The sequence below is a fragment of the Mycteria americana genome, chromosome 6 (assembly GCF_035582795.1).
Source record: "Mycteria americana isolate JAX WOST 10 ecotype Jacksonville Zoo and Gardens chromosome 6, USCA_MyAme_1.0, whole genome shotgun sequence".
Taxonomy (NCBI): Eukaryota; Metazoa; Chordata; class Aves; order Ciconiiformes; family Ciconiidae; genus Mycteria; species Mycteria americana.
In genome coordinates this window covers 24,348,301-24,370,571 of record NC_134370.1, presented here as the reverse complement: position 1 = coordinate 24,370,571, position 22,271 = coordinate 24,348,301, and the positions used below count along the sequence as shown (strand labels likewise).

Genomic DNA, 22,271 nt, shown 5'->3' with positions numbered 1-22,271 from the left:
CACTGGGACAGCAATATCCCCCTCACCAGTACACTCCAGGTGGTGACATATTACAGTAGTCTTGTATGCATTTCATCGATTGGCCAGTACCAGCATCCTGTGCCACTACCAAGTTTCATCTCTAAACCCCTTGCCCAGAAGCCACCCAAGTCTGTCCTGCTACTCAAGATACCTTCTTTCACCACTCTCCTTTGCTGTGTTCATCCCAGAAAGTATGTGTTCTCTGCCTTCTTTCTCTATATAAAGACTCCCTAATTAAGCATCACTGTGGATGACCTGTGAAGTAGGTCTGCAGAGACAGTGGACCTACTTTACAAGAGGCAAGTCATCCAGTGTCACCTCTTAAACAGGAATACAGTGTTTGGTCAGGAAGTTATTAGAACTAAGTAGAGAAGTGCAATTGTAATGGTTAGTGTAATTATTATGGATTAGAGTAAATATTCTCCTGTAAAATAGTTTCCAATAAAAATATGGCACTGCCATGAAGATGTGATGTTATTCACATACTTAATAGAAGGTATAGAAAAAGTATCTTACTGGATCTCTGTGTTCAGGTGGGCAGACGAGACAAAGAAAATCTAAGAGCCAGAGCAAAAGACTGTTGAAATACTTCCTGATTTCCAGGCTCCTGTCATTTATGGCTCACGGTCTGAGTGTTCTCTCCAAGGTCACACAAAAATTTATCCAGGTCTCCTGAATCCCACTCTAGTGCTTTAGCCACAGGGGTATACTGTTTTTTGCACCACAATTGCACAAGGAAAGATTAGGCCCTGGCCGTGGAGGAAAAACAAACTGTTCCAGTAACTGAAATGATGTCAACACAGATGTTCAGAAAGAAGAAGAGATGGAGGGTGTTTGTTTCTGCCATTGCATCTAGCAGCTACTGCGTTTGTGGTTCGGCTGAGCAGGAAGTTCTGGGAGGAGCAGGCCCAAATGCTGGTTGGCTCCTGCCTGAATTCATTCCCTTTTGGTAATGCTTTATACTGCTTTATACTACAACAAGGCAGTTCTACCTCTCCGTCGGAACCCTGTGACAGGACTACATTTCACATAAGGCTGGGAATGAAATTTAAACACTGCCAGGTGGCCACGGAGTGTTGGACCCCATGGCATTGTAGCTGCTGAGGGAAGGGGAGCAGCTGTGTGGTGAGAGATGCAATCAGAGAGTGGAAGAGGCATTGGATGGGAAGATGAATTGTATTCAATATACAACTCTGACTTGGCCTGAGTTTGCTAGGTTGCTGCTGGAAAGATTTTAGGAGATTAGGGGAAGACTGATAATGTAATTTGTTTTCCTGCCTTATAGACTGAGCTCTCCCGATGAGAGGAGGTGGGAGGTGCCTTGGGGAGGCAAGGGGGAGGATGGCATGAACCTATTACAGCTTATTCCTGAAAGGCACTGCAAACCACTTCTGATTACCCACAGCATATTTCCTTTCTTATGAAGAAGCGATGCTGGCCAGCATGGAGGGTGGTTGCAAAGTTTCAGGACAGGTTCCCTGGACTGTACTCAGGGAAGATGTGAAGCCACTGAGTTACTATCAGGATTACTCTATTCTTAGCATCCCAGTGTGTGTTCACCCCCCACATACCACTATCTAAATATAGTCCCTACTGAAGGACAGATGCTGCCAAGTTGCATCTGACCCCCTCCTCTCTTGCATTCTGTTCCTGAAAGCTAGGCCGAATTTCCCCGAGACACGTCCAATAATGAGCATGTCCTTTTATCTCACCAGGGCTGTACAAGGAAACTTCCGTTAAAGCCTGATCCTAGCCCTGGCCTTCCTGGCCTCTCCTAGCACTGGCCTTCCCTTCAACACCTTTTCTTCTTCCTTTCCTCCTCATTTGTTGCCTTCACCCTTTTCCTTTTTCCTGCTCAGCTGCTTCTGTCCTTTCTTTCCTATCTGATTCAATATGATCAATGAGAGGAAGAAGGCAAAGTAATGAAAGAAAACATGCACATGTATGTGTATGTACCTAGGTGCTGCAGACATGCAAACCTCTCTGACAAGAGCTGTTTTGTCACAACAGAAGTCCTGCTGAGAGGGCAGCGAGATGGACAATCTCCTGAGTAAATGTGTTTCATTACTTTATAGTTCCAGTTTTCCACACTGATTTGTATTTCCAGTAGCATAAATCAGTAAGGCCCTGAAATTGGGATTCCCTAAACCCAGCTGAAATCTAAACAGGACATTCCTCCCATGGGAGCCAAGGTGTGCCATGGGGGAGTGTGTCCACTGAGGCACGGAGTGGTAAGTGTAACAGGCAGTTAGTTACAAAAGGCTCAGAGAATTTGTGGGGTTCCCCCCCCCAAAAGGAGAGGTCAAACCTTGCAGTATGTGCTAGGAGGTCGGACAGTGCAATCCCTCAGGGCCAGGTCTGGGGCACCCCTGACCACTTGTCAGAGTCCCTCAGTGCTGCCTCTCATTCGCACAAGAACGCTCTCCAGGGATCTGCTACAGGAAGCAGAGAGGCTGTCTCTTTGAAATGCCGCTTTTCCCAGCCTTTCCCATCTCTTCAGAACAGCTGCTGGGTGACACCTTCCAACCTGTCTGCAGCCTAAGCAGAAGCTCCCTGTTAGTGACGCTTCATGTGGCTTGCTGGGTGCCCAGGAGAGGGCATCTTTTGGACATGGGCAACAAGTGGCTGAGCCTGAGGGCAGCCTGACCTTCAGGGTGGGCAGCGAGCCTGGCCTTTGGATTGGGCAGCTGCCCCAGCCTGGGGCCTCAAAGGCTCAGTGCTGCCCTCGCTGTGAGCAAGACTTGCCAGGTTATGGGTTGTCATTGAAGGTCTCCACAGCACCGTGCTGGCAGTCATATAAAAACTGGGAGGCTTGTGCTGGTCTCTGTCCAGAGGCTCTCCAGCCTCCAGCACACTGCACCCTGCTGACATGGTTGTGGATTAAGTCCTGTTCTTTCTGTATGATGTGCTTTCTACCTTCTCTCCCTGCACAATCATCTTCTGCATTTTAACCCCTTTGCTTTCCTCCCTGGCAAAGGCAGTGGGGTAGGGGTTTGTCATGAAAAATGAAGCTGTGAATAGTTTGTTTCCCTCTGCCCCTGGGAAGCAGATTAATAAACTTCTAGGGAGGCATTTATAAACCTGTGGAAGACTGACAGCCAGGAACATTTACGTGCTGTTTTCAGACTCTGTAGGTCTCTTCCTGCACTGGAAGGACCTGGTCCTGTTTTTGCAAGGAGGAATGGAGAGAGGGAGAAGTCCCCTCCTGGATTGTAGAGCTAGTTTGTAGGCTCCCACAACAGCACTGAAGTAACGATAGTTGCTTTAGTGCATGGGTGTTCTGCCACCCTGGTAAAATCTGAGCACAGACCAAGCCAGAGCCAGCATCTTTACTAACCACAAAAGAAATGCATTGCCTGTTTACGTTGTGCAGCTTGCGTCCCAGCAGCCTGCTCTGATCTAAAGGTGCCTGAAGCAGCAGCAGGCAGTGTTGTGAGCACAGCCTGACCCTCCCTGCCTGGGAATCCCAAACACTTGTCTGCAAAGTCCTGCAGTACTGTGGGACCAGAGGATTGCAGGAAGCTTACTGGCTCTGCTCTGGGTGGTCACCAGCCCACATCCAGTTGGTTTCAGTGAGCATGGAGGAGTACGATGGGATGCCAGGAATGCTCTGAGCACCTGCTGACAGCCTTTAACCCCCAGTCCCCTCGCTCCGTAATTGGGAGAGATACTCAGCAAGTGTGTTCCCATCCAGTGCCGAGCACCAAGCACTTGGCCATGGAGCAGCAGTTGGCCTTTTGGGGAATACGAGAAGGAGACCCTCCTTCTAACCTCTCTTCAACTTCCTGACTCTCTGCATTAGCTGTTGTGTTGGTAGGCAGCACTGGAAAATGTATCTGCTATCTCTTCTCAGTTAACAGTTGTACCTTGAGGGAGTATCAAGAAGCAGCATTTATACTGTAACAGCAGAAAAGTGGTTCTTCAGCAGTAGTTCATTACAGACCCACACGTTCTCATTCCAGGCTTATATTAACAAGGAGGGAGATAAAGGACTAAGATGACAGAGGCTGATGGATGTGGCAGCTGGGATGAGCCAGTCCCTATTTTAAGCATGCAGGCAAAATTTGGGGTCAAGCTGGAGAGGCTACAGAGTGATAAAGTGCCAGTGAACACACAAACAACTCAGAGCATAGCCCTCCTCTTTCCATCTTCTTCCCCAACACCTCTCAGTCCTGCTGACAGGCTGACCTGGGAGGAGTGCTGCTCTTGCCTGCTCAACACAAGCCAGCAGGGCTGAGCCCTGGGCATGCGCACACCCCATGGGTGCAGAAGGCCTGGGCCCCGAGACCAGCCAGCCATACCACTGGGCCTCCTCAGGGCTCCAGCTCTCTCCTTTCCTGCTCTGCTCCTGCCCCTGCAAGAACCATGAAAGGGCAGCAATCCTCTCACATCCATTTCTCTTTCCTGGGGCTGCCGTGGGAGTGCGGGCAAAGTAGCTTGTGCAATTTTATAGCTGAGCCTGGTTGCTCAAGCAGCAAGGCTATAAGATATGGGAGAAGGTGACCCTGCTGTGTATTACCTCTCTGCAGGCATCTGCCACAGTGCGTTCACCGCACCCTCTGTTAAACAGCTCTGCACTGATTTGTCTCTCACTTAACTGCAAGATCTGAAGAAATATTCTAGAAGCATCTAAAATCCAGCATATTACTACCTTGCGCCTGATTTGCCATGACCCAGTGTTTTTGCCTGGCTATTCTTTTATGTGCGAAATGAGTGCATTATGGGTGCCAAGCTGTCCTACAAGACTATCCCACAGCTTGCCTATATGGGAGAGGTCTGTGGTTTTGCACTGAGTGGGGATTTGGTTTGCTTGCTTGCCCTAACAGAAAGGCTAGGCTGGGTTCGGGGTTTCAGCAAGAAGTTTAACTGATGGATGATGGAACAAAAGGGAGAGGAAACACTTGGTGTAAGATGGCCATGAGAGGCCAGGTCTAGGAACTAGCCTGGAACTAGAGACCCAGACTCCATTCTCAGATACAGCAATGTATATCCTGCACAGCTCCTGTTAAGGCTAAAGATTTACTCCAAGTTTACACCTGTGTAACAGGACACCATATGGCCTGATGCAGATGTCCAGAAATATATTGGCCAAAGCCAATAGAGCAGGAATGCTTGACAGGAGGAAGTGCCTGAGAGCCACCATCTCTTCACAATGTCAGCTTCCCCGAGGATGGTACCTGCAGGGGCTCTCTGTGAGTGTCAGGGATCATACCTAGGAACCACAGGAGGGGCGTACAGAAGGACACACAGCCATGTACAGGGATAGTCTGGAAAAAGTTCCCCTTCCCTTTCTGAAACACAGACTCCCTAAGCAACTTAGGAGATAGGGAACGAGAGGAAAAGAGCATGTAGGTGACTCGAATTGGGTTCGTCATCAGGTCAGGCCTATGCTCAGCAGACTGACTCTCGGAATTAACAGGAATACAGAGACCAGAAGGCACAGCCAGGGCTCACGCAAGAGGACTGGTCCTCCACCCTGGCAGCACAGTAGTCTTAGGCCTTATTTTATTCTGTCAGGGACGGAGCAATATAAGGGCCAGCAGGAGACAAGCAATTGAACTAAATAGCTGCTGTTCTTCCCTTCATCCCTATCCTCTCTCTTCTGCTTTTCCAGATCCGAAAGAGAAGCAAAGCGTGCCGCGGAGGCCTGTGGGAAAATGATGTGCTAGTATCTATCAACGGGAAGTCATGTGCTGGCCTCTCCCATGCTACTGCCATGCAGATCATTGACTCCTCCAACGGCACACTCAACATCCGCGTGAAAAGGTAACCTGCTCCCAAGTGCCGGTGCTGTGACAGTGCAGGCAGCAGGGCAGCTTCATCCAGCGCTATCCACACCTAGCAGAAAGAAGGCAGGCAGGAAGGCAGGCTTTGGTTTCTCCATACTGCAGGGTGTACTAGGAGGACTTCCCCATGGCTAATGTGGCCATCCAAAAGTTTTGCACTGTCTCTGTGCTGCTGTCCAGCGTGCCTGGCCCTGGGGCTGAACTGACCCCAGACCCCCTTGCACCTCAGGCTGGAGGGAAATGTTTGCAGTGTTAGGGCTATGCTGCAAAGAATGAGCAATTTAGGCTCCAAGTAAGCAGATGCCATAGGGCAGTTCATCTCAGTAATTAACAGAGACTCCAGTTAATTCTGGGTAAATAACTGTTCTGTAGGAATGGATTCGACTACACATTGGATAATTGAGCCAAGACAAGACTACCCAAGTATTTACTACAGCAGGCCATTGCAGTCCAATAGGGTGTGAATGGACTTCTGCAGAGGTGTGTAGCTGAGTCCCTTTTTGCAGGAAGAAATATCTCTGGCAAAGTCTCTAGTCCAGCAGAATACTGGAGACCAGGCTCAAATTTAAGCACAAAAATGGTCCCAGTAACATCCCTGGTTCTACCTGTGCTAAAGCTAACCCAGTGCCTCAGTGCATGCTGGATGAGGCCCAAGCTGTAAATGAATCATATAAAGACAAAGGCAGCAAAGCTGTGTGAGGTCCCAGCTAGTCCACACTACTGCCAAAACAGAAGTCACCCTCAGGAAATAAGGCCCTGGTGAAGGGGTCTGGGAGATGTGATTTTTACAGCCCTGAAAAGACAGAGCACTGTGAGCAGTGGGGAGGGAGAGCCACGTGGGTTGCTGGCATCTGTAAAGCAGGGGCAGAGGTGGGCAGTTCTCAGAGAAGGAAAGCCTGAGCATGTAGGATCTTCCCCTGGGCTTCCGGGAAAGCGCCGGTGCCTTCTGATGTGCTCACCCCATACCCTAGCTGTGATTAAGTGGGATGAGTGAGCCCTGCACAGGGTGTCCAGAATAGCTCCTGATCCCTTGCCAAGGCCTTATCTCACCCCATCGGAGCCTATCTGCAGCCAACAGGTGCCTGGGCAAATTCCAATGGGCCAAAATCAGCACACTTTGAATTAGCAAAGTGACAAAGGCAGGCTTCTCGCAGCCCTCTGGGAGCCAACATCAGACGGTTTGGAAATAACGTAACCAGTTGGCTTCATCTTGGGGTAGTAGAGAACTCATCAAATACTGCTTTCTGATCACATCTCTATTCCCACTTCATATTTACGTTCCCAGAGAAAACATCAACCAGTGCCGTTCAGAAGGGAGAGGTAGCTGGATGACTCTGGAGTATGCAAGGTCATATGTGTATGTCTGTCAGTGTGGGATGTGTGTGAAGAGAGAAAGAGAAAGAGAGGGAGGGAGAGAGATTGTGACCTGGCACTGCAGAACAAGAGAAACTGGCTTACAAGCAGTAATGCTTTTCAGTTATCTGGTCGAGTATTTAAAGAAGAGGAAGGACTGCTCTGTTTTGCTTGGGGAGCTTTGAGTTTGCTCCCCAGTGAGAGTTCATAATAGCAAATATTATTAAAAAATAAACTGTCAGAGAAATTGCCCCACCCTTAGCTTCCACAAAGGTTTGCATTTGACATGAGTATAAATTTTTCACAGTTCAGAATTGGGATCCAAGTCATGAATTACACAGCTTTACAGAGGCAGTGCTGTCTGCCTGGCTTCCCGGTATGCATGCTCAGAAGGCAAATACTTAGGGCTCCTTTATAACTCTAACAAGCCCTGGTGACTCTGGCAAGGGAAGGAAGAAGTTCCCCGCCCCATCTGTGTGGTCTGGAGTCAAACTGCTGTTGAAATCCAGACTCACTCTTGAGGAGAGGGAGGGCAGAGCTGGCTCTTTTCCCATCAGTGTAGCCAGTTCTTCCTCCCTCTGGCAGTCAGCAATCAGGCTCACTGCCCCAGTCTGTGCTGCCCCTACTCTAGTCATCTTTCCAGCTGACTTACAGGCTAGAGGTTGCTATATCTAAGCCAAAGGCAAATGCCACCATGGACTGGGCTGGCTGGCATGACTGCAGTACGGTCGTCAAAACCCAGGCACTGGTAGCTAGCTTGCGAAGCAGTCCCACAGTCAGCAGGCTACACACGTCAGGGTGGACTCCTACCACAGGATAGCAGAGTCCTACCCCCAAAAAACACTTGGGCTTTTTTCTCCTAAGTATTTGCTATTTACTCCGACGCAGAGGTCAGGGCAAACAAACAGCACTGACTTCATTGTTTGGAGCATACTCTGAACTAAAGCAGTTTGAGGGATGCCGGGACCCACGGAGCTGACACAGCTCCCTGGTGCAGTCCCAGCTGCAGGAGCAGCTGGCGTGCAGTGTGGTGGCTGAGGCACCACCCGCGCCCCGCTCCCCGGCAAGCAGCAGACTGTAGGGATATGTCCCACTGTCCTGGGGAATGTTTGCTATGCAGGAATTTACCTTCCCTGGAGAAACGCCTGGGGAGCTGATTAAGCTGTCTCAGTAGATTTTTATGCTCTCAGGGCATTCTGATTTTCAAGTGTTTAACACCTGGTTTTCAAAGAGTCGTGAAGCAGAAAATCAGGATGAGGGCGTGTAGCTGATGTCAGAGATGAATCTGCCCTTGGTGTCTGCACTTCAGGTGGCTGTACCCCCTGAAAAACATCTTAAACACCAGCTCAATCCTTACTACTTTCTCACATGTGGGAGTTTCCTTTGAGCTCAGCCCCACCAACCAGACCTCACTCACCACTTTTCCTTCTCCCCACAGAATAGTTGGTGGGGACCAGACAGGCCCACGGCTCCAGCGCTCCCCTTCTCCAGGGCAGCGAGTGCTCTCCCCGCCGTCCCCGCTCAGCCCCCCGGAACAGCTACTCAGCCCTGAACCAGCAGGAGCCCCGACCACCACACAGCCCTCGCAGCCACGGAGGTCGCAGAGGCACCTGGAGAGCCTCACCTCCCCACCAGACAGCGAGGCCTACTATGGCGAGACGGACAGCGATGCTGACAACGTGGCCCAGGAGAAGCACCGCCGGGCTCGCAAGAAAAGCCCACGCTCCCCACCTGACAGCACCAACAGCAAGGCGGATGCGCCTCAGGATGAGGTGTCCCTGTCTGAACAGAGCGGTTATGAGAGCATGCCGGAGGCTGCTGCACAGGGGGGACCTGAGGTGGCCAGCTCTGTCGGGGTGGCCAAGAGAGAGATTGCCTGCCCGCCTGGCAGCCGCACAGACACTCCATTCTCGGAGAGCGAGGGACAATTGCGGCCACCATCGACAGAGGGACGGGAGCCTTCTCCAGAGGCGATGCTCCTGCCCCATGGCACCAAGGCTATCCGAGCAGAACGCCATCTCATCCCCATGGTGGGGCCAGTGGAGCACCCAGTCGATGAAGACCTAACCACCACGTATGCGGAGAAAGCCAAGCAGGCCAGTAAGTTCTCTGCACCCTGCCACTCACCCATGCCCTCTTCCTATGTTGGATCTCCTTCCAAAAGTCTCATTCCTGCAAATGTCAAGTGGGTTAGCTCCTCTAGCTTGGGAAGAAGCAGAGTCAAGTCAGACTTGTAGGGACTGGGGCTTCCTATTGCAGCTTTGGCACTGGGGCCTACCTCACCCAAGATGTCCCAAGGAACAGATGAGAGAAAGGGTCTGGGGTCTGGGAGTCACTTGTAGAAGCTGCAGCCACACAACCAGCCGTGCTCTAGCACCTATATATGTGCTGGAAACAGGGTGGAGGTCATTGGTTTCTTCAACACTTTGGGCTGAAGAAGACTCAGGGGAAATGATGGTATCAGGAAAGAAGTTGGAGGTTAAATTTCCCAGGCCTGGCCTTTCAGAGATCTCACAGCAGCTCAGTTTGCTCCTTAGCTATCTGTGTGTCCAAGCACAGGGTGCTCATTCTGAGGGGCTCCCGAGGAGCCCCCTGTTCAGCTCAGCTCTCCATGGGCACAGGGGCATGTGGTATTACACATGATTAAGGACTGAGTAGAGATAATTTTCAGTCAGCATAGCCCTAAAAGAGGGTTGTCAGTAGCTCATTTATTTCTCTCAGCCTGTCAAGCTCAGGGAGGAGCTTGTCTACATTGACTTTTGGAGGATGTTTTCTCTGCAGGCACTTAACTGCAGCAAGGGTGTCCATGTCTGGCAGCAGCTGGTGAGCTCTGGTACAATTTATCACTTTTTAGGTATCGGCAGTGGAGGGCTGCCAGCAAGGACAGGCGGGAGCTGGTAAATCAGCTGTTGGAACAGTTCCTTGTAGTGGGACCCCTACTAGTCAAGACTGCTCCAGGTGGAATAAAGTTCTGAAAAATGTAATGTAGTACATGGGTGATGGACCTGAAGTGACCTTAATTGTCAATATCTTTCCTGGTTTCTGCTACACATGGAGTATTTCAAACTCAAACATGAGGGCAGAACAAGATGTTACCTGACTTTACAGTTGTGATCTATGCAATAATATTAAAAACAAGGTAATCAAAAACTTGTTTTCATATAAGTGCCTCAGTGTGCAGTATGATTGACTAATTTACACTTCTCTGAGCGTAGAAATAAAGCAGGTTTTAAAAAAGTGATTTAACTGGGAGACAGAATGGGAAACTGAGACACAGAAAAGTTAGACTGAATGAGAAATAAAGCACACAGATTCTAACTTCTGATTCTCTGCTTCAGATGCTAGACATTTTTCCCCAGACCAGATAATATTGCAAGGCAATTGTTAAGCCTCTCTTTTCTCTTTTCCTTAGGCTAAACATTCCTTTATCTATTCTGCCTAAGGGATCCTATAGAGGTAAATTTCAAATCTAGGCTCCTTCTGTCAGGCAGGGCACTGTCTTACTGTTCTGCTCTGTGTTGAAAGGACAGACTTGGTTGGGTCAAGCACTCACTTTCCTTAGGACAGCAAAGAAAGTAGCAATTTCAGCCTCCCTGAGGATGAAGCTATTTTTTCCCCCTTTGAATAACGTACAAGCATGAGGTGAATGTTGAGAAAGGCATGTTCAGCTGCTCCCTGCCACCTGATAGTCCTAGCAGTGGATGAGCAATTGCTTTACATCAAGACTTATTTCCATGCACAGCGTCAGTACAGAAGGCTCCCAGGAAAGCCATGCATTTAATGCAGAGCATTTCTGATGGCAAAATAATATCCCATGGCAGAAAGTGATGCAACTCTATTGCCAGCTAGAAGTAAGGTTCCCAGAAGCACTGCAGACTGAGATAATATTTTATTCTATTACTCCTCCACCGCTCACCCCCCTTCTGGATTATGTTTGGCCATGGGTGTCCTTATGTAAGAGTTACTCTGCCATGGATGGCAACTCACATGGCCAGCTTGGCCTTTTCTTGGGTTAGGAATCTTGGCAGTAAATGTGAAGGCAAAACTCCATGTCCTGATCATGCTGGAGCACAGCAGCCATTAAAACAAAAGTCATGATCAGCAGACAGTAACACTGTGAAGGAAGGAAGCAAGGAAGGAAGAGGGATGGAAGATGTTCATTATGTGGTGAACAGAGCTGAGGAGCACCTATACCTGGAATAAACACAGGAAGATGTGGGACTGCTGAGCTGCACTGGCTCCGTGGGGAGGCTGCCTGCAGAGAAGCTATCAGCATGGGAGGCACATGTTACAGCATCTCTTGCCAGAAGGATGTAGCCTTGGCAAGGATGTTTGAGCATGCATTGGTTCAGCTCCTACAGCTGCTCCAGGCTCCCATGGAGCCAGCAGAGTTTAAAGCTCTGTTTCTCCGTCTTTCCTTAACAATACACACAGCACAGTAGCCTACTGTGGGACATGGGGACTCCTGGTTTTTGCTAAACAGGAACGCAAAATCAAGCTGATGGTTTAGAAGCTAGTGGCTTTAAAATCTGAGTTAACTACGGTAGGTGACTTTGACGATCAGTCATGGGAGCCTGGGGTTCGATATATACACAGTAGTCATTTAAGGACTGTTCTGACTACCTAATCAGATGTCTGCCTTTTGGAGCACTACCTATCTAAATATATTCCCAGTGCACCTGCTCAGCACACCCTCCTTGCCTTGCCATGGCCTTCTCCATTATAGGTCCAACCACTGCACCATAAGAATGTGAAAAACTCCTTTTTTGTTTGTTGGTAGTTACACAGATGGTTCCTCACCTTTTCTTTCTAGAATGTACTCCTTTCTCATGCCTTCTCTGATGTTTTCTCCCGTTTTGGGGGTGTTTCTTTTGTCCTTTGTATTCATTCTTTCTAACTTTTCACTGTCAGTTTTAAGCTACAGAGACTTTCTCCCTTTCCCACCTGTCCCTGCACCTCAGGCAAACAGAATTGCAGGTATAGTATTTCTAGATGAGTATCTAGAAACATAAATTTCTAGATGAATAATTGAAATCCCTGTACAAGAACAGAGATACGTAATAATTCTTTTGCACACCACCAAGAGCAGCAACTGACATTCTTCACAGCTCCATTGCCCTGCAAGGATCTCAGAAAGACTGCTATCGCCTGTCAGCTCTTGGGTTTTCTCAAACTTAAGATCTGTAGCTCTGCTCTTTATTAATCTCTAGAGTTTTTGTAGACCTTTGTCCTCACTGCATGCTTTCCAGAGCTCTGAGCTTTCCAGATCATAGGCAAGCTGATTCAGCCCCCCTACCCCCCTTTTCTGTACGATTTTCCTTCGTTTCTGATGTTGTTAGCAAATCTGATCTGGGCTGACTATATACTGTCCTCAAGATCATCAATGAAACTAGGAAATGCTTCCCATATTTCCCCACCATCTTTCCTAGTCTCAACATGATGGGAGATCAGTCTTTATGCTCTGATTGTTACTGATTCATTTTCTTTTAATTTTCATCTGAATGACATTTCTCTGTTACATGTATTTTTTTGCATCAACTCCACCATTCCTGACAACTACAGCTGCTTTCCCTGCCTTTGCTAAGAAGGATACAAATCACGTGGCAATTGCTGGAGGTGACACTGCTGTCTAACACCTGGAGCAAATGGAGCTCACTTATTTACACTAGGCAAGGATTTGACTCCGGGAGCAGAACACAGTGTGGTGGCAAGTACCAACAGCCTGAGATGAGGATTTGGCAGTGGATGGAGTGGAGCAAAATAAGGACAGGGAAGAGGGGGCAGCAGCTGATGGTGCCACCTCACTATGCCCACATGTTGTCAGCTGCTGAGCTGTGCCTCTCCTTCCCCAGCAAAGACACAAGGCCTTAGAGCTCCTTAGAGAGGTAACAGCCCTTGCAGTGAGGTTTGGGACTGTGTCCTTCCAAAGTTCCTGCCCTATCACACTTTGCACATTGGTATTGGCTCATTTTTTCCAATCTGTGAGATGAGCATGTACGTCATCCCAGCCCTCCACAGGACACCTGACTTGGATGTGCCTGCTCAAAAACCACTCAGAGCATTGCTGATGCAGACTAGTGGGGCAGTGTGAGGAGCCACACACTATCCAAATGTGGGGAACTTGCCCTACAAATAATAGGACTTCAGTCTTCATTGCTACCCAGTGGCTGATATGCACCCTGCTGTTTTGCTCAGTGGGGCAAGAGAACAGCTAGCAAACAGGGACTCTTTGCTGTATTTTAAATGAACTACAGGAGAGCATTTGTACTTGTGAATAGCCAATATTTTGCCTAATCTGAAGAAACAAAAGTACAAATTTTTTCCTTCCCACTAAAACAGTAACTTGCTCTCTTTAAAGAGGTGATTAATCCCTGGGGAAACTGGGGATCTTTAGGGCCTCAGTTTGTCATCACTGTAAAGTGCCAGGCCACATCCCTCCCTGAGATGATTTCTGTGCTGCTTGGACAGATTTATTCTGCTTCCTTGGAAAGGAAGAGATAACAAGACAGAAAATACAAATAAAAAAATCTGAATGAGTTTCAGGAGGTTAGTGGAAAGCAGGAGTTTGTGGCAGGGAGAATCAGACTATAGTTGTCAGAGTAATTGCTAGTGATGTTCTTTGGTTCCCCATAGCTCCTGCAGTGTCCCTCCTCTGCTCACCACACCCTCAGAGGCTTGGGATCCATCTGTAGCCAGGGCTGCTTCTCCTCAGCCACCTGTGCTCTCTAAGGTGCACTGTATTTTCATTCCCATCCTAAATCATCTCCCAGGGACAATGGGCTCAGGCTTTCTCACAACTGGAAGTACCAATTGCTAGCAGAATACAGACCTACCAGGACAGCCATCTAGTCCTAACTTGCTATCACACTGCAGAAATTTGTTTCAGTGCAATAAGTGCTTCAAAATATCTCAATTTAAACTTATCCACTGGACTATTTTTAGTTCCTAGGACTCAAGAGCCTCTCCATGTACGGTAAGGGAAGGGAGGGAAAAATGGGTGGGGAAATTTCCTTCTCTGCTTTATATGGGCCTGGGTGCCTGTGCAGAGTCATCAAAGTTACTACATTCCATATCAGAAAAGGAAATCCTTCTTGTTTAAAGCGGATGTACAGCAGCATCACTTGACGAGATAGGATGCTTATAAATAAGTGGCCTATTCACTGGAGGGTCATACAGATTAACTCTTCTAAGAGTGAGTGCAGCGAGCCATCTATCAGCCTGTTATAATTGGTATAGGCCACGGGAGCTGTGAACGAGATAAAGTACCTGAATGGCAGTTTGAACTTACTGCACCACATTTTCTACTTGGCTTTCAGCTTTGACAGTTGTGACTCTAATGATCACAGTTATGTGGTTGTTAGGCTAGCTTACTGCTTTTGCCATTCACTGCAGTCTAGAAGACCGAAGGGTTTAGGATAGTAGTCAACTGTCCCCATCCTACCTGCTTTAAAGTAGAGTAGAAAAGCATTCTGCTCAGACCAGGAGATTAAAATTAATTGCCTGAACTATTGATCTTACAAGAAGTCTGTTCCTAGCAGTATGAAGCAATGCTAAATAACCCTTGGCCCTTGCTACTCAGTGAGCAGCCAACCACTAGGAAAACAAGGACAACAGCCTCCATGGTTGAATCACAGATGGAGAGTCTGATCTCACTTCAGCACGCATTAAACTGGAAATTTTCTCCACTTGGGAAATCAATTTACATACACTGGTGTATGCAGTCTAGTTGTATGCCTTTGTTTAAGAATTTCTCACTTAATAACTAACATTCAGTTCTTAATTCTCTGCAGCTTGGAAGGCGTTTATTAAAGAAGACAACAGTGACATAAACATCGCATCTGGAGCCCTCTTCCTCCAGTTTTAGGCTTGAGTATGGCATCCTCCAGTTTTAGGCTTGAGTATGGCATTTGAGCTTATGCCTTCGGTTTACGTCCTATCAAAAGCACAGAGGTGATATTTTCAGGCTGATGTATTAACTGTTTGGGTAGAAAACAGAGATTATAAGCTAACATTGTCTGTCTTGGCTAGTGTGGATGAATTTTTCCTTCTGTCTTGAGTCATCTCAGAAATTGTCACAAGTAATTGGCCATCTTCCTCAGGTATTCTTACTGGAGACTTCCAGCATTGTTCCCTCGAGCATCACTCTTGTCCAGCATTTCAATGCAGATGCTATGGGTTGCAGCACTGGAAGTAAGGTTGATAGAGCTCTGCTCTGCTTCACCTTTGTACCTCACTGCTATCCTGCTCCCCCAGAGCCTGTCAGAGACATGGATTTAGCTGAACATGTGTTAGCTCAACATAAGTCTAGCTGCATATAATATTCTCTGGGAGGGGAAAGATCTTTAGTATTTGAAGATGTTTGGAGGAAAGCTGTATGGGATCCCTGAAATGAAAAGGTATATACTCTCTTTTGTCCTAGTATTTCCACTGTATGAGATACTATTTTGAGCATCTTTTTTTAAACTATCAGTTACTCAGACATTACTTCTCTGTTATTATTGTCAGCGCAGGGACTCTGGCTCTGGGTCACAGTTCCTCAGACATGGTCAGAGGTCATTCATTATCCTGCTGCTGGTGAAACGGTGTCAGCAGTTCTCTTCGGAGCTCCCACTTCCATGGTGAGCCAGAGCCCCAGCTAGTGATTTTTCAGAATATGGTGCCACACACATGAAGTTAACATAGCCTGTCCTTGCACGTGCATTTCTGCAGTGACTTAGGATGTATAAGGCTGATGGGGAACAATGGTATTAAGCCAAAATTTTGCCAATAATTCAGATCTCAAGGTGATTCAAGCAATAATCACACTGAAACAAATAAATATATAACCCCACGGACTGTCTTAGCCACGCTGATAATTTCTAGGTTCCAGGATTTTGAGAGCTGAGTTGAAAGAAATTGTAATGCAAACAGGCAACGGGAATCCCTCTCCCAGTCCAATGTTGTTTCCATCAGTTCTGAAAGTGACATGGGAATTGCTGACAAGGTTGAGACAAGTCTGCTCAGAGACAACACTGAAATGAGACAAAGTGATAGTGATGGAGGAGGGAGAAGCATAAAAGGGTGAGGCATGAAGGGACTTTGACAAGGGGTAATTAAACAGAGTCATTGCTCAACAAAAGTGAGAGAAAGTTATAGCTAGGAAGGAGCAAACTGTCAACGTGACAAATAATCATTCTTCAGTTTCACTTAAATCCATTATAGGAAGGGAGACCAGTTTGTTGTGAAGTCTGTAAAGCTTCACTGTCATCAGTGTATCTACTGCTTATGTTAACCAAGAATCTATTTCTTTCTATGAAAGAAATAGGAGCCGGAATGGGGGCAAGTAGAGTCAGCATATCTTGATACACTGACTATACTGAAAGGACAAGGCTGAATCATATTCTCTGTAGAGGTGAAATGTAAGGAACTAGTGAAAATTGTATCAGAATGGCCCTCGGTCCTTGATAAATACCCTGGAATAATGGGAAGGGTCTCAGGGAAAGAGACCAAGAATAGCACCCTTCTTATAGACACAGGCTCTGGGGATAAGAAAGAAAACAATAATAAATGTTTAGCTTCAGTTAGGTGAACGAAGTAGTTCTTTTGAGCACACTTTGTGGAAAACAAAATGATCAGTAAAACCAACATGGACTAATAGAAACTAGAAAAAGAGATAGTCTTTGACCTGTTCAGTAAAATAAGACTTTGTGAAGAAATAAGAAATAAGGTGGACACAGTATATATTGGCTTCTGTAAGATACCTGATATGGTTCCACATGACTTTTCCAATGAGAGAAATATGGATGAGATAGGACTACTGTAAGGTGACTGCACAATTGGCTAAGAATAGCACAGAAAACATAACTATTAATGGCTCATGATGTCAGATTAGCTAACTGACTAAGTTGGTAGTAGTGTTTCACTGGGCTTCTGAATCTAACAGGACTACCTCTATATTTTCACGCATGGAGCTTTAAACACTAACATATGTCAATCAAATGTCCTCTCCACCTCAATGTTATATGACTGGCAAGGAGACAGATGATTAAAAATCCCAACCCTCCTCTCTTCTGTCAGTGGATCTTGTCCTCTGGCTGCATCTAGACAGAACAGGCAGTATGTGCTGTGGGGCACCCCACAGCCCCGAAACTGCTGCTGTTCAGAACTGGGACCTGGCTGGGACACCTTGCAGCTTTTCTCTGGTCTTTCTTCCCACAGAAACCCAGGTGTGTGGGGAACACAGGGGTGGGAGGTGGGTTACCTGGATTGAGGAGGTACACCAGTATTGCCTTCCTATCTGCTTTTTCAACTGCAAATGCCTCCTAGTGAAGCTTTTTAAATGTTTTTTGTTTCTCTTGAGTGTGTTGTACCTAGCAAGCAGTAACAGGAAATAGCAATAATACCATTTTTAATGGATGGCCTGAGGATTCAGCAGAGATTGCTGTGTATTAATCAGCAGATGACATAAGGCATGGAAGGTATACAGTTATCTCGTGAAAGGCTGGATTTTTAAATGTAGTAGGAGCTTGACTGGTTGCAGAAAAGGACTAAAATCAATTGGATAATGAATATAGGTCAAGTGCTACAGGATTAATCAAGTCCATAGACCCAGGTGGTAAGCATATGCTTGTCTGTTTTACTGGAGAGTGGATGCTGGAAACACTGAAGGACAAAGAGGAGATGAATCAGTGGTATCCTGCTGTCAGACATCAAGCAATTTTGTGAGCAGCAGAATTAACAGATCCTGGTGTCCTTTTAATTTATGTCTTGTATTTGATATCTCATTCTCTCATGTCTAGTAAAATGCAAACCTGTCTGATGTCTCTCACATTCAAAATGAGAACTCATAATCTCTCTGATGTGTGTGTTCTTCAGTTTTTGGTGCCTAATTAAGACTGCACTCAGGCTTTCTGCTTCCTATGGTAGGGTCTGTCTCCTCTGTCCAGCCACCTATTTTCATGTAAACTTGTAGGAGCGTTGTATCTTTGTGACTTCAGACTCTTAAAATTAGAAAATAGGCTCAAAAGCTATTAGCATGAAACAGGTAAGATTGAAAGACATGCAGCATGACTGCACAAACCTTTCTTAGGAAATCGGGCTAAAACTGCAAAAGACAGATTCACTAGTGCATTCAACAGGTGCTGTCCTGGCAAAAGAAAGCTCTCCTTTGGCAGTCTTGTCGCAGAAGACTATGTAGGGAATATCCAGGCCCCAAGTGTGAGCTGCCAGCACAGGAAAGCTGGCCATGTGTGCTACCTTTTGCACTGAGGACACATTTCCATCTAGCTCAGGAAGAAAGGCAAACTCTCACTCAACAGAAGGAAATTTTTTTGAGTGAACAAGCTATTCAAGTCTCCAGCAGGATACCATGAGACTAATACATTGCAGCCACACACAGCAATGTCCCCACACCCTCTCTGCCTAGCAGAGCTCTTCAGTAGCAGTGTGGGAGTCACAGAATGGCTAAGAATGGTCAAAAATCTACAAAATGACTGGGCATGTTTTTTTCCATGGGCTGTCGATTCACCTGCAGAGAAGCTTGATTTCTGTTTTTCTAAAACTAGGAGATTGCAGTGGGGCAGTGTCTCACTGGGAGCTCTTAAAATCACTAGCTGTTTAAGAAGAAATACTGGTTGACAAGTACTTAACGATATATTTAAGTTCAGATACACGCTTAAGTGTTGCAGACTTGAGTAGGACTGAAGTATTTGCCTGTGGCATCCTAAATTGGAGCTGAAATAATATCTATGTTTTATATTATGCACAGATTATGTGATGGAAGTGTGCAAATATCCAAGAATGAGAAACAAGTTTTCTGTCCCAAAAGTTTTACCACTTCTTTTAAGTAAAATAATACATACTCCTCTGCTTTACTGTTTGCAATTCAAACATTGGTCGAAGTTTGGAAGGTTGAAGCTTTCAACAGGGAAATACTTAGAAGGCCAATATAACCTACCCAAATCTTATTTTGAAAGGACTCCAGGTATGAAAAGCATGAGATGTCTATAGTGTCTAATGACATACTGAGATATTTGCAACATTAGCCATGGAAAAATGACCTTGTCTAACATAAATAGCTGGAAGAACAAAATTCTAGTTGATCCCATGTGAAAAAATAGTAGACAAGTAGTATTTCATCACAGAGGAACAGGCTTTTTATCGCTGAAATTAGCAATGTGCTTATTTTCTATGGTAATGGCTTTTCTAGAATTTGGTCTTTGGTAATAAAATTTACTGTTGTTTGTTTCCTAGTGAACATTAACAGTATCTGACATCATGTAAGCCTGCTTGTTCAGTAGTTTTCCTGAGCATACATTAAAATGCTTTCTTTTAAGAGGGCCTGATCTTGAAAAGATTTATACTTTTTACACTTCTCTTTACTGTAATTAGTAACGTAATTCATTTCACTTCAGTGAAATCTAGTTAAGTTAATGGAAAAATCTGTGTAGGCTTTGCTTTAATAGAATTTTTTTTTTTGTGGATTATTCCAACAGAAGGTAGTGCTTTAAAAGTTAACAAAGTTTTCTATAGAAATTATCTACCATACCAGCATTTAGGAGAGTTTTGTAACCCTTCCGTTTACTCTTTCATCTATTACATTTGAATGTTCTTAATAGAGATTTTTTTCTGTACTGCAGAGCTATATTTTAATTTCCAATTGCATATTGTATATATCAGATTCTACAAGGTTTCCCAAAGAGACTGTATCCCTATATGTTTAAATATTCATCAAAGAGGAAGGGACTGAACCGCTTTCATTGCTGTTGCTGCAAGAGCCTCTGTATGAAGCATTACAGGTCTCTCTTATGGCAACATTGCCTTTGAAAATTGTCTTCCTTGCCATACAGTGATAGCTAGTGGATTTCAGGAGGCATGGTCAGACCTTCACTTTTCTAGACTCACCAACACTGCAGATGGTCCGCTCCAGTGCTGGACTACAGCGCTACTAAGGCTGGGACTGCTGGGAGGGAGAATCACAGGGCAGTGTCCCTTGGCCACAGCTCTGGGATTCTCTCACAGAACTATTGCTCATGTACAGAAAGAGGCAGTAAGACAAGACCTAGCCAAAGTGTGAGGAGATACTGAGCAGGCCACAACTGCGGGGATTTGTAGACTCCCAGCACCCTCTGTAACTTTCCTCCCCGTCCACCCCAATCCTCACTATCAGCATCTCATCTTTCAACACCTCTTAGTCTCCAGCACTGGAGCTCTGAATGGTGCTGCCAAAATACCACTCCTTGGCCTCCAAATGCTCCATCACCCTCCCTGGGCACAGCCACACTCTTCAGTGGTGTAGGTAACAGCCTCTGCCATTTTCATTCAACTAAACCACTTCACTGCAGGCACCCAGGATCCTAATGCTCCTCTGTTAAATGTTCCTCAGTCCTGGTACACAACAGGAATCTGTATCATGGACTGCTTCTTCTCAGACATGGAAGGAAATTGATATATACAGGAAAAGAAAGCCTCTCCTTTCTTTTCTTCCTTATATTTACCTGGAGCTGGGTGCTCTCTGAGGGTTTCAGGCAAGGAAGGTTGCTTTCCTCCTGGGTGGGTTTCTCTGCTTGTCCATGTTGGACATGAGCACTGTGTTAGTCTCATCTCTTTGAAGGGCTCTTTAGCACAGAAATGCAAGACATTGAGGCATTGGAAACACTAACCTGAAGCTTGCACCACAGAAGCAGTGAGATTATAGAGTATATTTTCTTATTTTAAAATAACAAAGAGGAGTTTCTCCTCACAGGGAATAGAGGGTGGGGGAAAGAAGGAGGGTGTTTAAGTGCCAGGTGACAATGTCCATCACACTGCTCAGTGATGAAGCTAAGAAGACAAAAATAGACAAAGTGACCTCATGGCTTTCGGCAGCAATGCCTATGAGACAAAAGAGAGGCTTTAAAAGGCTTGTGGAGCTGATAGCAAAGGGCTTGGACACCTCAGAGTTTTGGTTCTGCTCCAGCAGGGAACTGCTTTGCTTCTCTCTCATTGCCTCTCTGTTTATGGGGAGTTGTGAATTAAACGGGCTTTGTGACATGCCCAGCTCTCCAGGTCTGGACTCTGCCTTCTCAAGCTTGGATCAGCCTTATGCAGGTACAGATGTCTCCTCTTTTATATTTTTTTTCTTTTTCTTTTCTTTTCTTTTCTTTTCTTTTCTTTTCTTTTCTTTTCTTTTCTTTTCTTTTCTTTTCTTTTCTTTTCTTTTCTTTTCTTTTCTTTTCTTTTCTTTTCTTTTCTTTTCTTTTCTTTTCTTTTCTTTTCTTTTCTTTTCTTTTCTTTTCTTTTCTTTTCTTTTCTTTTCTTTTCTTTTCTTTTCCTTTCCTTTCCTTTCCTTTCCTTTCCTTTCCTTTCCTTTCCTTTCCTTTCCTTTCCTTTCCTTTCCTTTCCTTTCCTTTCCTTTCCTTTCCTTTCCTTTCCTTTCCTTTCCTTTCCTTTCCTTTCCTTTCCTTTCCTTTCCTTTCCTTTCCTTTCCTTTCCTTTCCTTTCCTTTCCTTTCCTTTCCTTTCCTTTCCTTTCCTTTCCTCTAATTTTTCTTCTCCTCTCCTTCCCTATTCTTTTGCCTGTTCTGATTTCACTCTTGCTCTTTACCTTCAGCAAGTAATCTCAGGAAGATTTCTCTTTCCCTTTTTTCTTAAACTGTTGTGGGAGATTGTAGCTTGAATACCATGATCATTTTTCTTTTGGGAGGATTGGTATAATTATTTATGTGCTTTAGCCTTTGATGAGAAGGAGAGTAGGAACAAGAGAAGAGGGAGGCAAGTAGCAGGTGCCAGAGGGCCATACTTGCCAGCTGCTTCAGAGCACAGGGCAGTTCAGAGCAACTTCCTAGGGAAGTTGTGCGTGGATGCTAATGCGGAGCCAGGGCCAAGAGTTGATGGAGACATAGCCAAGACTGTCTACTGTTATATTTTCTCTGACAGTATTTGCTAGCCCAGAGTTGATGGTACTCTACCAGCTTTCCTGGTACTCTGCTGCTGGAAGAGGCTGCACAGACACTCACTTTGGACGGTGTAGCTACCTAGCTGTTAGCTCCCGATGCCAGAAATCCTCCTGTGAGTCACTCAGGGCCCCCAGTTTGCATATTCTGGACTTGATTAAGATTCTGTAGTGCTGCTCTTCCTCCTTGTAAATTTAGAA

General features: G+C 45.9%; 1 protein-coding gene across 1 annotated transcript in view; it reads left to right on the top strand.

Annotated features, from left to right (window-relative positions):
- The window catches only part of SYNPO2L (synaptopodin 2 like), a 42,126-nt gene that overhangs the window by 10,941 nt on the left and 8,914 nt on the right, over positions 1 to 22,271 (top strand). The window contains 2 exon segments of the mRNA XM_075505103.1: positions 5,636 to 5,787; positions 8,599 to 9,260. Of these exon segments, the coding sequence (XP_075361218.1) occupies positions 5,636 to 5,787; positions 8,599 to 9,260 (814 nt within the window).